The sequence below is a fragment of the Vulpes vulpes genome, chromosome 12, assembly GCF_048418805.1.
Source record: "Vulpes vulpes isolate BD-2025 chromosome 12, VulVul3, whole genome shotgun sequence".
In the NCBI taxonomy this organism is placed as follows: domain Eukaryota; kingdom Metazoa; phylum Chordata; class Mammalia; order Carnivora; family Canidae; genus Vulpes; species Vulpes vulpes.
The window spans coordinates 165,906,809-165,920,016 of record NC_132791.1 but is presented as its reverse complement, the minus strand read 5'-3'; the positions used below and the strand labels follow the sequence as shown (position 1 = coordinate 165,920,016).

Genomic DNA, 13,208 nt, shown 5'->3' with positions numbered 1-13,208 from the left:
CAGCAGTCAGCGGACGGAGGAGGGAGGGAAGGGCAGGGCTCCTGATGAATTGCGAATGACTGCCAGATGGGCCCAAGCCCCAGCTCTGCTGGCGGCTGTCGTCCCAGCTCAGGGTGTGAGCACAGCAGGGTGTGGGCGGGAGGGCAGGAAGGAGGGAATGGAGGACGGATGTGGGGCGGACCAAGGTCCCCAGGTCAGGGACAGGCAGGGCAGCCGGGTGGCCCAGGACACGCCCAGCAGAGGCCAGGGGCTTGGAGTCCGATGGATGTGCCCCCTGCTCTCAGGGTTGCAGGCGCCCACAGGGGCAGCTGCAGAAGAGTTTGCAGAGCGTGCCTCGTCTGTGGCAGTTTTAAATGCTCAGGTGGGGACACGCGACCTGAGGTGAGCATGTGCCCTGTTCACACATGTCACCTCTCGTACCCCTCCCAGTGACCTGAGGATGACTTCTGTTGCACGTGTGCAGAAGCTGAGTCAGAGGGGGAGCTAGCTGGGCCCAGGCTGACAGCGGCCTGGCGGCAGGGCTAAAACCCAGGAGCTTGGGACCCCCTGGAAGGCAGCCCCAACCAGGCCGAGTCACGCAGGTGCGCCGTGCCCAGAAGGGCCACATGGTCACATCTCTTTGGGAAGTGTTTCACCTTTACCCTCCCTGGGAGACATGTGATTCCCCTTGTGGAGCCAAGGCCCAGAGAAGTACCACAACACAGAAGCGGGTCCAGGGGTTCTGGAACTATGCTTGTCTCATCTCTGTACACACACAAAACACCCAGCATTTGTCAAAACACAGATTCTGATCCGGGGGCTCTGGGCTGGGGCCCAGGAACCTGCATTGCTCACAAGCCCTGGCGCAGCCGCTGCCACGGGCCCGCCACCACCTCTTCCTGCATGGAGGGTCCACTATTTGTCTTCCACATTTGACCACAGGACCCTGTTCTCTCTGACACCCATGCATGGCTCTGTCTGCCCACCCACAGGACCCCCACCACCTGTCCCTCCATCTGTCCCGACCCTCTCCCTCCCTGTACTGCAGCCACACGCCCTCCCTGCTCCTCAAGCACAGCAGGCACTCTCCTACCTCGGGCCTTTGTGCACCATGTCCCTGCTGCTTGGGAGGCTCTGTCCCTGCTACCCACCTGCTTCCCTCCCTCACCCTCCTCAGCCCTCACCCAATCCCTCTCGTCTCCACCAGTCTGTAGCCATCATATGTTGACCAAGTGCCCTCCCACCGGAGCCTTGGTTTCAGGAGTGACTCTGCCTGCTGTGCTCACCACCATGTCCCCAAGCCTCTTGCTGCAGTACCAGGCACACAGTAGGTGCTCAAATCACAGCTGCAGAGTGGATGAGCACATTTAACCAATGATGTAGGAGTGCCCAGGGTGCCCTGCAAGCATGGGGTCTGGGGCTGACGGATCCGGTCTGGCAGCTGGCATGCAACAGATCAGCACTGCTCCCACAGTTCTCTCCAGGGTCCCGTGAGGGCCAAGGGTGGTGCCCAATCACAGATCTGGGGCTTCGTGGTGGGCCCCGCTACCAGAGGGGATGGATGTGTCCTTACCTTCAGGAAGGGAATGACGAATGGACGCAGAGGGAAGTTGGTGGCCTCTTGGAGCTTGGAATGGAACTCCTCAATGGTCAGCGTGGAGTTCTGAAGGAGGAAATACACCTCACGTTGGCCTGAGTCCAGTTGCCCCGCCCTAGGGTCCCAGCACACCCCTCAGCACACCGCAGGGCCCCACTTACCACGAGCCCCAGCACCAGTGTGCGCACACGCTCCCCGATCTCTGGGGAGATGTCGCTGCCAAACTGCTGCAGGGTGGTGAGAAATCGCTTGAGCTTGCTGAGTTGCCGTGCCCCACAGGCAGGGGGCAGGTGCTGTGTGGACAGCGAGGCTGTGGACGAAGTGGCTGGGCCATTGCTGAAGCCACTGGGCATGGATGGGGCACCGTTGACGGCTGTCGGAGAGTGGCTACCGTTCATCACTGTGGGAGGAGAGGTAGGCTGAGGACCAGAGCCAAGAGCGCGGGTGCATGCTGGAGCCTGCAGCAGTGCCATGGGGGCACCAGACACCCTTCACAGACATGTAGACTGGGGCTCCAGGTCGGCAGTGGGTGGGGCTGGCTGGAACATGGCCATGATCCAGGGGCAGCCCTCGCTTAGCACCACCCCTCCAGCCTTGTTCTGGGCTGCACGGTCAGGCCTTCCACAGACAGGGGGACACCACACTGGACCCCCACGCTGCCTGGCAGAGGCCTGCCTCCCACCAGGCTACTCAGGCATCCGTGTGAATGGGCAGAGGGGCTTCTCCACCGTTAGGGATCTGCTGGCCTACATCCCCTTATCTGCGGATAGGTGGCCCATCCTTCCTGAAAAGCCAGGACGCTCACCTCTACCATGATGGTCCCAAGTGATGCCCCACTGCCTACATGGGCTCTGTCACCTGGGCTGATAGGGCTTGGGGTGTGGCAGAGGGACCTGGACCCCTGAGACAAGTGGGGTTGGATCCCGGCAGGGGAGGCTCCGGTGGGCTGCTGTCTGGGGCTGCCATATGCACGGGGGTGAGTGCACATGAGCCCTGGGTTACGTGTGGAGGATGGGCAGGGGACCTAAGACCACAGAGATGAGCACTGCAAGGGTCACAGGAGCAGCACTGTTGGTCACTGGGGCCCCAACAGTAGGGTCAGTGTCCCTGGGCTGATGGACACCGTGCAATGTTGCAGGACAAGACCTTACCACTTAGCTTCAAGTGACAAGAGGGAAAGGCTGAGCCTGCACCCAGAGGTCAGGGAAGCCCTCCTGTCCCTGGCTTGCATCCCACTTCCCTGGCCTCAGGATCCCGAGCCTCAATGACCAGGTCTGCAGAGAAGTCAGGGATCGTGAGCTGCCAGGACCCTTGGTTACAGTGGAGGGGGCCCAGATGTAGGAAGGGTGGCTGGCATTTCTGGGAGTCCTGAGGCTTGTCTGAGACACCCAGCAGCCATTCACACCTTGCCTTCTCAGCCAGCTGGCTAGGCACCTGCTCTGGCAGCTCCTCGTGTTCACACGCTCAGCCCCTTGCACGCTCACCAGCCTGCCCCTCCTCCTGCACCTGAACACGCTCCCTACATGAGAGTCTGAACCCTGTGCCCTGACACACGCCTTCCATTCCCTGTGGCTACCCCCTGCCTCAGCATCCTTACACACACTCCCACAGGCACACGTCATACACATTCATGCTTACACACGTGTGCACATGCACCCCACATGCAGACATATCCATGTACCCTCAAACCCACATGCACACGCACATATGCACATCTATGCACACACACACTGGCAAACACATGTTCACACACACCTCACCCGCTTGGCTGGGCTCCGAGGCCCATGCCTTGCCCCTCACACCTTATCCAGCTGGGTCTATGCACAGAGGTCAAGCTGGGGAATCTGGGGGGGCAGGCAGCTCATGACTCTGCTCCCTTAGGACGGAACTTCTCCGAGGCTCCAGCCCTGTCCACAGACCCACAGCTGAGACCTGGCAGCCTGTGGCGTGTGGAGATGGGGAGTGGGAGCTCCTTTACTGGGGATGGAAATGGGTTGCTGCCACGGTCAGCTCTGTGAAGTGGCTCCTCCCGAACAGCCAGAAATGTCTGCTGTTTACTCAACTTGCTTTGGATGCTGGGGGTACTACTTTGCCACTCCAGACCAAGCCTGCCCTGCCCATCCCGATCTGCAGACCCTGTGTGGCCTCACTCAGCCTGGGGTGGTGGGGGGCAGGCCCACATGCCAGCACCCCTCCCTGAGCTTCGGCCAGCTTGGAGCCTTGTCACACCTGCCACCCCCTGCAGGCCCAGGGCACATGGCTCCCGCTGGGTCCAGCCCTGGGGCTTCACTGTGCCCCGTGGGCTCTGGAACCAGCCCACCCCTGCCCCCAGAGCCTTCCAGTGAATGCCCTCTGTGAACCCTGACTCTGCTCTCTGGGCAGACACTGCCCACACCTCCTGCTGCGATGACTGGCTCCTCTGTGCTGACCTGCTTTCCAGCGACACCTGCAAACACTCTTCCCCGATTCACTGAGCTGCACTGCTGGCCAAGAGCCAGGCACCCAATCCACAGGTGGCTAGGCGTACTATGGTCACACACACTCCATACACTTCCCTAGGCTCCCTTCATCCTGCAGGTTAACCCTGGCACACAGCGGGCCCTCGGCAGCAGACAGACACAGCTCTGCCCTCACGGGCATGTGAAGCCACCCAGGTTGGGAGTGGATGTCCTGCCTGAGCCCTCACACCTGCCTGGACTGGCCCAGCTAGGTAAGAATGGGGGCCTGGCCTCAGTTACTTTGCTTGCGAATGGCCCTTGGCCTGACCCAAAGCTCATGCCTGGCCCCCTTCTGCTCCATGCTTCCCTGGATAATAGAATCTGGGCTCTCCTCCTTCTACCAGGAGGAGCTGGAAATGCTTGACCCTGATTGCTTTTACGTGTTGGGGGATCACTCATCAATAACTGGCCACTACTCAGCAGAAGTCTGCAACCACCAATTGCAGGCCAGGGCTGTCACCATCACAATGTGCCGTGTCCTCTGCAGGGACGGGCTCAGCACTCTGCCCCCTTTGCAGGACACACCACAGTCGGAGCCCATTTGCCCCCTGGTCTGAATGGTCTTGTAAGCACCTTCCAGGGCCTGGAAGTGACACACCAGCTCTGCAGTGTCACTGCATTTGGGGGCTTCCCTCACACTGCGATGGAGAGCAAACGCCAAAGAGGGGACTCTAAGCATCCCCGTCCCTCACCCTCGCCAAGGTGTCCAGAGGACCCCCAGATAGACCAGGAGACCCCACTGTGCTGCCTTTTTCTCTCTCACTGGGGAGCTCCAGGCGACCCCACGGTGGACACTGACACACACACGCCCTGGTCAAGGGTGATGACAGCCACTGGCCATCACTGTAACCAGGCTAGGAGATGGCCTGCTGCCATGGGAGACCTCGCCACAGCAGGGGCTCACTGCTCGCGGCCGAGCTGGGCCTTCACCCAGGGTCTGGATCTTCAAGACACTTCTAAGCCTTGCGGCTGTGTAGACCCCCGGAGCCCCCACCCGGCGGCTGCCGCCCCAGCCCAGGCCTGACCTCCCTGCAGCGCTCTTACCAGTTTGCCCTCGGTGCCTGGGTCCTCCCGGTGGCCTGCCTGCCCTCGCTTGCCCGTGTTCCCTCCCGAGGGCTGCTGGACGGTCTCAGCAACTTGCTAAAGAGACGCCGAAAATAACTCCCAGCCACAAGTGCTTTCATTCCCACAACAGGTGTGTTACTAAGTTAGACCGCACACGTGTCCTCGGCCGAGGTTTGGGGGCACACACTAGCACCCCGTGGCTCCCTGAGCCCCAGTGCCTGGGCGGGGGTCGTGCTGGGACATGAGACCTGACAAGCAGCCCCTCTTGCCGGCCCCTCACCCAGTCAATGTGAAGCTCACTGTCCTGACAGCGCTGTAGCTCGGGGGACCTGCGGGGCATCGCAGCCGGGTCAGGCATGTCACACGATAGCTGGGCGACAAAGCATCTTGGGGCATAAATAACGCACACCCATTGCATTACCTCTATCTAGGGGTCTGGGGGCTCTGTGGGGCCACACCAGGCCGTGCAGCCACTGGTGCAGTGTTGGGACTGACCTGGCCATACTCGCTGGCTAACAAGCTATGAACGTGGCCTTGAGCTCTTCCTGTTATAGGCATCAGCTGTGATGCCCAAGACTTCAAGACAGACATGTCTGCTGGCGACCAAGCATCCAGTGTGTTCTGGGCCTCGTGGGGGACCAGCAGGATCTCACGGCTCCTGGTCACTGCCCTTGGCACTAGGTGCTGGGTGACTACCATTTTACAGGTGGAGAAACTGAGGCACAGGTGTGGTATGTGTCCAAGTCACCCTGCCAAGAGGGGTAGGAGTGGGGGCCCGAGCCAGGCTGGGGCCTGCCCTCTAGCCCACCAAGTGACAGACCCTCTGCTGAAATTTGACCTCCCAACTCTCGGATCTGGGTCTGCCTTATTTACTCTGTCCTGTGGTTGGAGAAAGGATGCTCAGAGAGGCCACCACCTGCCTAATGCCACACAGTTCATGGGTGCAGGGCTAGTGTGACCTCAGGTCTGTGACTCAGGGCCCTGCCCCCTGGCCCTCTTCTCTCTGAGGGCAGTACTAACAGATGCAGCAGAGGCAATATCAGGGTGTGCAGGCCACGGGGTGCACTGAGTGGCCTTCTCAGGGCAGAGGATGCTGGGGCAGGGACCTCCTAGGAGGCCGCGGTTTTTGTTATTTTACTTACAAAGACAGACCATAGACCATTTTAAGCAGCCATGAAAACGGCCGTGGGGCAGGGACATCGTGGGTCCGTCCTCTCCATCTGTAAGCAAAATAAGAAAAACACGCTGTCAGGAAAGCCAGGCGGGTGGGCAGGGCTGCCCCAAGGGCGCCCCCCATAAACCCCGCCCCTCTGCCTCTGGACAGCAGTTCTGGGGGTTGGGACTCACCTCCTTGGGCCAGTCCATCCCCTCCTTTGGGCCTCAGACCCTCTGCTGTAAAATCACGGGGTTGTATGGGGGGCTCTTAGGGCCACTTCTGGGAGGACCTTCCAGAGCTCGACAAGCAATGCAGCATCTGTGTCAGCATGGGTGGGACACCTGGGTTCCTAAAGATCTTTCCTCCTGGAAGGTGCCCAGTAACCCCTTGGCACCAACCTCAAGGGACCTGGAACCCAGGCCGACAGGGCTTGAAGCTGACTGACAGACAAGCCAGTGGTGGTTTGGAAACAGAGCCCAGGACTGAGCCACCATGACAGGGAGAAGCACTGAGCAGACAGAGATGTGATTTGTCTGATGAGCTGGAGTGAGTAGGTGGGGGCCGTGGGAAGAGGGCTGGATCGCTGCAGGGAGACAGTGAGCCCCCTGTCACAGGGGGTAATCAAGGGCAGGATGGGCCTTTGAGGGCGTTTCTGTGAAGAGCAGCCCCAACATCCCAAGACACCTCAGCTGGCCTGACCACCACCTCAGCCATACGCAGCTTCGCAGCTTCACTGCAGGATGAATTTGTGCCAGGGGCGGTCATTAGGCAAGGAAAACCACAGCCCTCAAGTCGTGCCTCAAGGTCAGTCTCTGGCCAGCTTGGCTCCCAGGCTGGTCCTGGGGAAGCTGGGGAGGCTCTGGGCAGAAATCCACAGCTGAGCACAGAGGCTTCAACCCCAGCAGCCAGGGGACAGACGCAGTCAACCACCGTGGTCAGGGAATTCCTCAGGTGCAGGGACAACTCTGAGGCCCCCTTGGGGGCAGTAAGAGACCCAGATGGACACCCCAGAAGCCCACTGACATGAAAGTGCCAGCTTAGAGTAGAAAGAACCACTGGTCTCTTGTGACCAATTTCTACGTACAGCCAGGACCTTCACCCCACAAATAGGAGTGCATGGGGCAGCAGGGGCACATGTGGGGCAAGAAGGCCATGAGGGGGACCCTGTGCCGCACACAGGCCCCATCCCTATACCCCACCTGGTTCCTGGCCTGGTAGTTTTAGGAATGTGGATCTTATACCAAGAAGGAAAGTAGGCCGAGGGTGACGTGCCCTTCACAGGCAGGAACCGGCTCTTAGCCCTCGGTCAGACCAGCCAAACAGCCTGCTGACCTCCCTGCCTGGGAACTGGGCACTGGATGGTGGGGTTGGCATTTTAGGTGGGGCCCATGGCCTCGTTTCTTGGGAGCTGCGAGCAGTGCCATTAAATCAGCAGAAGCCTCCCCCCGAGGCCAAAGGGGGTTGGGTAGACAACTGCCTGGTGGATGGAGCCCGCCTAGGGTTCAGCCCTGGAGGGCTAAAGCCTCACAAAACAAGCAGAGGTGACCCTACTGGCCAGTAGCTGTGTGACAGGAAGCCCAGCCAGCCCCTGCCCACCACCACCCCCAACAGTGGCCAATGCGACCCCAGCCTGGGCACCGAGGATCACCAGAGTGCAGAGCCTCTGCTCTCCTGGGGGAGGAGGCAGGGCCAGGCATTCATCTCGGTCCCCATTACACATGGTTACCCTGGCTCAGACGGGCCCCGTAGGAAGAGAAGCTGGAAGCTTCTACACAGAGTGGGGTGTTGGCTATGAAGCTCCTGTGTGTATAGGGCACGTGGGAGCAGGTGGTATGGTTCCACTTGCTGGACCACGGCTTGGAGAGGTCAGGAGGTCAGCTCAAAGCCAACGTCCTACAAGTCTGGTTGGGACTTGGGTTGCCCGACTGCATAGCCAGCACCTTCCTCCAGATGTAGGCTGGGTCACAGCCAAGCCCCAGTGAACCTGGGCTGCCTGGCATTGAATGTCAGCACCGGTACCTTTCATGTGCAGGGATGAAGGGAGCTGGGCCTGGTGGTCTCACCTGGGCTCTGGGTGGGTGGAAGGGTGTCTTACCGCCACACTGAGGCACATGAGGCTCCTTTCCTAGACACACCCACTTTGCTTGGGTTTTAAACCTGGGGAAGGCTCCCCTGGGTGTGGGGCTTTCTGGCTTCTGGATATGCAGGGAGAAGGTGGCATGTGGATTCTCTCCATCACCCACCAGAAATGCTTAGGACACATCACTAAGCCCCTAGTCTTGGGGGGCACGGAATACTGGACCTCCACTGGCCCAAGCCTGGCATCTCCCTCCCAAATGCTCAGGACCCCAGACTCACTGAGTCACCAATTTTTCTGACTCAAAGAACAGTCTCCAGTGGTGTTTCTGGACTGTGGAAGTCCACCCAGAGATGCCGTGTGTGCTGAGACACTCAACTGCATCAGTCACAGCCACGGAGACACTGCCTGAAGGTCTAGTTGGACCGTCACATCTCTGGCTGCAGAGCCCTGGGCATCAGAGCCCGGTGCAGAGCTCCTCGGAGCCCAGGGCCGCCTCTGACAGGCTGTCCAGCCCTCAAGTAAGCTGCTGTGTGCTGGCAGGGATCCCCCTGTCCCCCTCTGAACAGCAAGCATAACAGCTAACTCTGATAAAACACTCACAATGTGCTGGCCACTTGGTAAGAAACTGTATTAACTTACTTGTCCTCACAGCAGCTCTGTGAGGCAGGGACTATGGCGAACCCTGCTTTATGGATGAGGGATGCCAAGTCCAGAGAGGTTAAGTTGCTTGCCCAAGACCACAGAGCCAAAAAGTAGAAGACTTAGGATTTGAACCACCAGACTCAGGCTCTGAGCCAGGACGAGACCTCTGTCTCAAGGGCCCAACGTTTATGGGTTCAGGGCAGAGGGCCCCCAGCACTGGCCTGACTCACAGTAGCTTGAGCCTCAAACAGCTCTGGGGGACATTGGCCCTGCCCACTCACTGCCCCAGCCCTGGGGTTACTCACTTGTGTGTGGCGTGAAGGAGGGGAGTCGGGTGGCCCCCTGCGATGCGGCAGGTGGTGGGGGCGGCATGCCGGGGGGTGTGGAGCGGGGCTGCGTCTTCACTTCTGCAGGTGAGTCAGGCATCGTCGCTGTCTTGTCCGTCCTGTCCACTGCGGGTGGCCACGGGAGCCCCAGGGGAGAGGAGAGAGAGATAGGCCTGGTGACGATGGCTGGGAAGAAGAGAAGGCCCCAGCTGGGGGTGGACCTGCACAGCTGGTGCCCCGGGGGCTCCTGGCTCTGTGCCCAGCCAGGCCCAATCCGGGGCCCCATGTGCCCCCAGATAAACCTCAGCTGTGTGCCCAGGTGGCTGACATCCCACCCACCTGGGATCAGAGGGCAGGTGTGGGTCAGCCCATTTCAGGTGCACTGGAGGGTGGAGCTGGGAGAGTCCTGGGTCAGAGAGATGGGGCTGGGGGAGCTTGGGCTTACCCCCTATAGGACAGGGGTCTACATGCCCCCCCCAGGCAGTGGCTTGCAAACACTGCTTCTGTCAGCATCCCCTGGAGAGCGGGTGCAGAGATGCCAGCCTCCTCACCCCCACTTCTGATGCAGGAGATCTGGGGAAGGCCCAAGCATTTGCACTGGTAAGGGTATAAATGCAGGTAGTTGGGGTTGCCCCTAGAGAAACCATGGTTCCCAGGACCCTGGGAGCTCACAGATGTCAACAGGCTCACCTAGGGGGGATCTTCCCAGGAAGGCGTGGAAGGCAGACCCTCTGGGGTAGCAAATCCCTAACCATCTGCTGGCCCAGCCAGGCCGAGGATGCAGTCTGCTTCATGCTACTCTAGGCCTGGCCACTCCATATGTGGTCCATGGACCAGTGGGTGGTGTGTCCCTAGACACTGTCAAGATTCCCATGTGGTCCCTGGTGCTCTGCTAAGGGTCAGGGACCAGAGGGAAAGGCCTCTGGGTGAATCTGACCAGCCACACAAACCCTGAGCCAGCAGCTGGCCATTTTCACAGCTGGAGGATGGCGAACCGTGGCCCTCCTCCTCCTTCTCTATGTCAGCCAGCACCCAGGCGGGCCGAGACATCACAGAGGCGGGATTTGGGGTGCCCAGCTGCTCAAGGAGGTCAAGGTGGGTGTCCTCTCCCTGCAACAGAGCCACTGCCCTGAGGTCCCCCTGCCAATGTCGATGGGGCCTCCCCCAGGGGCCGGAGCCACGGCTGGGGCTGCACACCTGTGAGCTATCCCCATGGGACTACATGTCATGTGTCTTCTGCCTCTCCCCCAGGGCCCTGCAGAACCAGGAAAGACATGGACACACATGTGCGTCCAAGGCAGCCGGCCTCTGTGGGTGGTGATGAATAACGCTGACAGATGGCATTTACTGTTACCTTGTGGCCGATCCACTGCAGCCACTCCCCTCTCACCCCCTTACAGAGCAGATATGCCCATCGTCCATGGTGCCTGGTGGGGCTCTGACAGCCCTCTGCACCGCAGGGCCTGGGGGCTGACAGTGAAGAAGACCCCTCCCTGCCGGGCCCCCTGGAACAGGGAAGCAGCCGGTAATTAGCAGCCACCCAGGCCACGCCGCACCTGCTGTCCACTCAGCTGCAGCCACTGGCCTCTGGCCCGCTGGGCGCCCTGCCCCCCTGCAGCCCGCCTGTCAGGAAGCTGATGGCCGGGCACACGTGTGCTACAGCTGTGGGGGCCCATCAACACCGTGCCTGGCTGCGGGGCCGACGGCCAGTGCCTGGTGACAACCAAAGAAGGCAAATGTGGCCAGCCACTGTGGGCCACCGCTGAGTCTGACCTGGCCACCGGGGTCCCACGGGCAGGCCTGGGGGGGGCGGTTGTTGCAAACACACGGCCGGTTCCAACTTTCCAAAGCATTTCCACACAGGGGGCTTTGTTTCTTGCCTCTGCCAAGGACCAAGCCCACCGCACAGGGCGGAGGGAGCCTGCCGAGCCTGTATACCTCCTCCCCCGGTGCTTGTGTGACAGGGAAGGGCCACTGGGGGCGAGCACAGGCACCAGGGATCTAAGCACCAGGTCGTGCAGCGCCCCCACCACCTTTGAGAATCTGGCTCATGGACACACTCAGCCCTGGGACACCCGCCAGGCCCTGAGTGGGGAACAGGCAGCGCCCTGCCCACGCCCCACGACCTCCCCTGGCAGAAAGGGAAGCACCCATGACAAGTGCTCATGGCTTGCTCTGTGCACATGACAGTCATGACTCTTCATTCTCACTGCAGCCCTGGCAGGGGTAGGGGGGCCCTGCCAGCCCCGATTCATAGGCACAGAGGTGCCAAGGCCACACAGCAAAAGCAGGTGTGCCTCTGCTGGCCAGCATGGGTTTGCACGGTTTTGAACCCTGCGTGTTCTCAGTGCACATTGTTCTTCCAGAACAGGTGGCAGGTCTGGGATTCAGACTGAGGCTGCTGGGTGAAGGTGGGGATGTAAGCACAGGTGCACAGTACGGGACCACATGAGTCCCCTGAGACGTGAGTCCCAGCTCTACTGCTTTCTGGCTGTGTGACCCACGGTCAGTCCCTTCACCTCTCTGAGTCTCCTTATGTCCCTATCGAGGGGTGGCCATCTGTGCACAAGTGCCGGTAAAATTCAGCGGAGGTTTATAGAACAACTTGTGTGCTGGGACCTCAGCACAGACCCCACCCTCGGGGAGGAGCAGAGGTGGTACAGTGATGCCGAGGAACAGCATGTGTGGTGACGGAGCAGAGAGCACAGAGGCAAGAGTGTTCAGGGAGTCTGGGTGAGAAGCACGAGTGGTGGCAGGTGCATGTGGGCTGACTTTGTGTAGACAGAGGGAGGAGCCACTGAAAGCTCTGCTGACACCCTTCAGCAGCTTCCACTGTACATGGGCCTTCCTGTCTGATCCAGGCCACCCCTCCCACCCCTCCTGGGCCCCTAGAGAAGCCCCCCCCCCCCCCCAGAATGCTCCTGCCCTCCTGGTGGCTCAGCTCTGGTCTCACTTCCTGGGGAGAGATGCACCCCCACGTCAGCCCCTCACCCTCGGGATCGTCACCCGACTCTGGGATGACCTTGCTTCCCGGTCCACATGGTCAGGTTCCTGTGGGGGAGGTGTGTGTGGAGACTTCCGGAAGGCTGGACTTTGCACACATGGGCACAAGGGCAGGATGCAGGGTGGATGGAGACCTGAAGGTCTCTCCATGCAGAGGGGTTGGAGGGGGAGGGTTGAGGTGGAGGTGCCACTGGGCAGGGACAGTGGGGGTGGGTCCACCCAGGGCCCAGGCTTGGAAGGAGCTGGATGCCACCCTCCCAGGACAACTCACTGCCTCAAAAGCAGGCCCACAAGCTGGCCACCACTCTGGGGTGCAGGACGGATGGAAGGAGACAGGGAGAGATGCTCTTAGCAGGGGGCTGGCACCCAGCACAGTCACATAACAGGTGGTGGGGGCTATTGTCACTGCTGTGACCTATCATCTCCTCCCCCTCCCTGAACCCCAGGCTGTGGGGGAGCCCCGGCCAGCCTGCAGCAGCTCCGCCTGACCAGCCACAGCCTGTGTGCAAACAGTAAGGAGCTGCGGGACAGGGGCTGCCTTGTTCTTCCGGCTCTGGCTCCCCACCCTGCCCCCTCTCCAGACCCCCTTGCCAAGCCAAGGGCTGCTCCCTAGGCCCCCGAGACTTGCAGTGAGGTTCAGACTCCCCATGGCTCTCACTGGTTGGGGGCTGTCTTGGCGGGATCCTGCGCCCATGAGGCAGCATACGCTGGATCTGGCCTCAGCTCAGGGTGTGGGGTGCAGTGGGAAGGCCGTGCCACTGGATGCTTGATGCCAGGAGCCAGCGAGGGGGACAGTCCCGCTTTGTGTCAAGGCTGCCAGCGAGGGCTGGCTCAGCTCCCTGGCAGGGTCCAGACCCCGGCT

At 60.7% G+C, this 13,208-nt stretch overlaps 1 protein-coding gene across 6 annotated transcripts in view; it reads right to left on the bottom strand.

The window, feature by feature from the left end:
- CBFA2T3 (CBFA2/RUNX1 partner transcriptional co-repressor 3) overlaps nucleotides 1–13,208 on the bottom strand; it is a 91,205-nt gene that overhangs the window by 17,265 nt on the left and 60,732 nt on the right. For 2 of the 6 annotated variants that reach the window (XM_072731338.1, XM_072731336.1), the window contains exons 2-5: nucleotides 9,323–9,469; nucleotides 6,282–6,359; nucleotides 1,738–1,976; nucleotides 1,553–1,642 (exon numbers count right to left, since the gene is read on the bottom strand). In XM_072731338.1, coding sequence (XP_072587439.1) covers nucleotides 1,553–1,642; nucleotides 1,738–1,976; nucleotides 6,282–6,359; nucleotides 9,323–9,469 — 554 coding nt within the window. Of the gene's footprint in view, nucleotides 1–1,552; nucleotides 1,643–1,737; nucleotides 1,977–5,118; nucleotides 5,743–6,281; nucleotides 6,360–9,322; nucleotides 12,190–13,208 lie in introns of those variants that run through there. The other 4 variants (XM_072731334.1, XM_072731335.1, XM_072731337.1 and 1 more) reach the window with 4 other exon arrangements.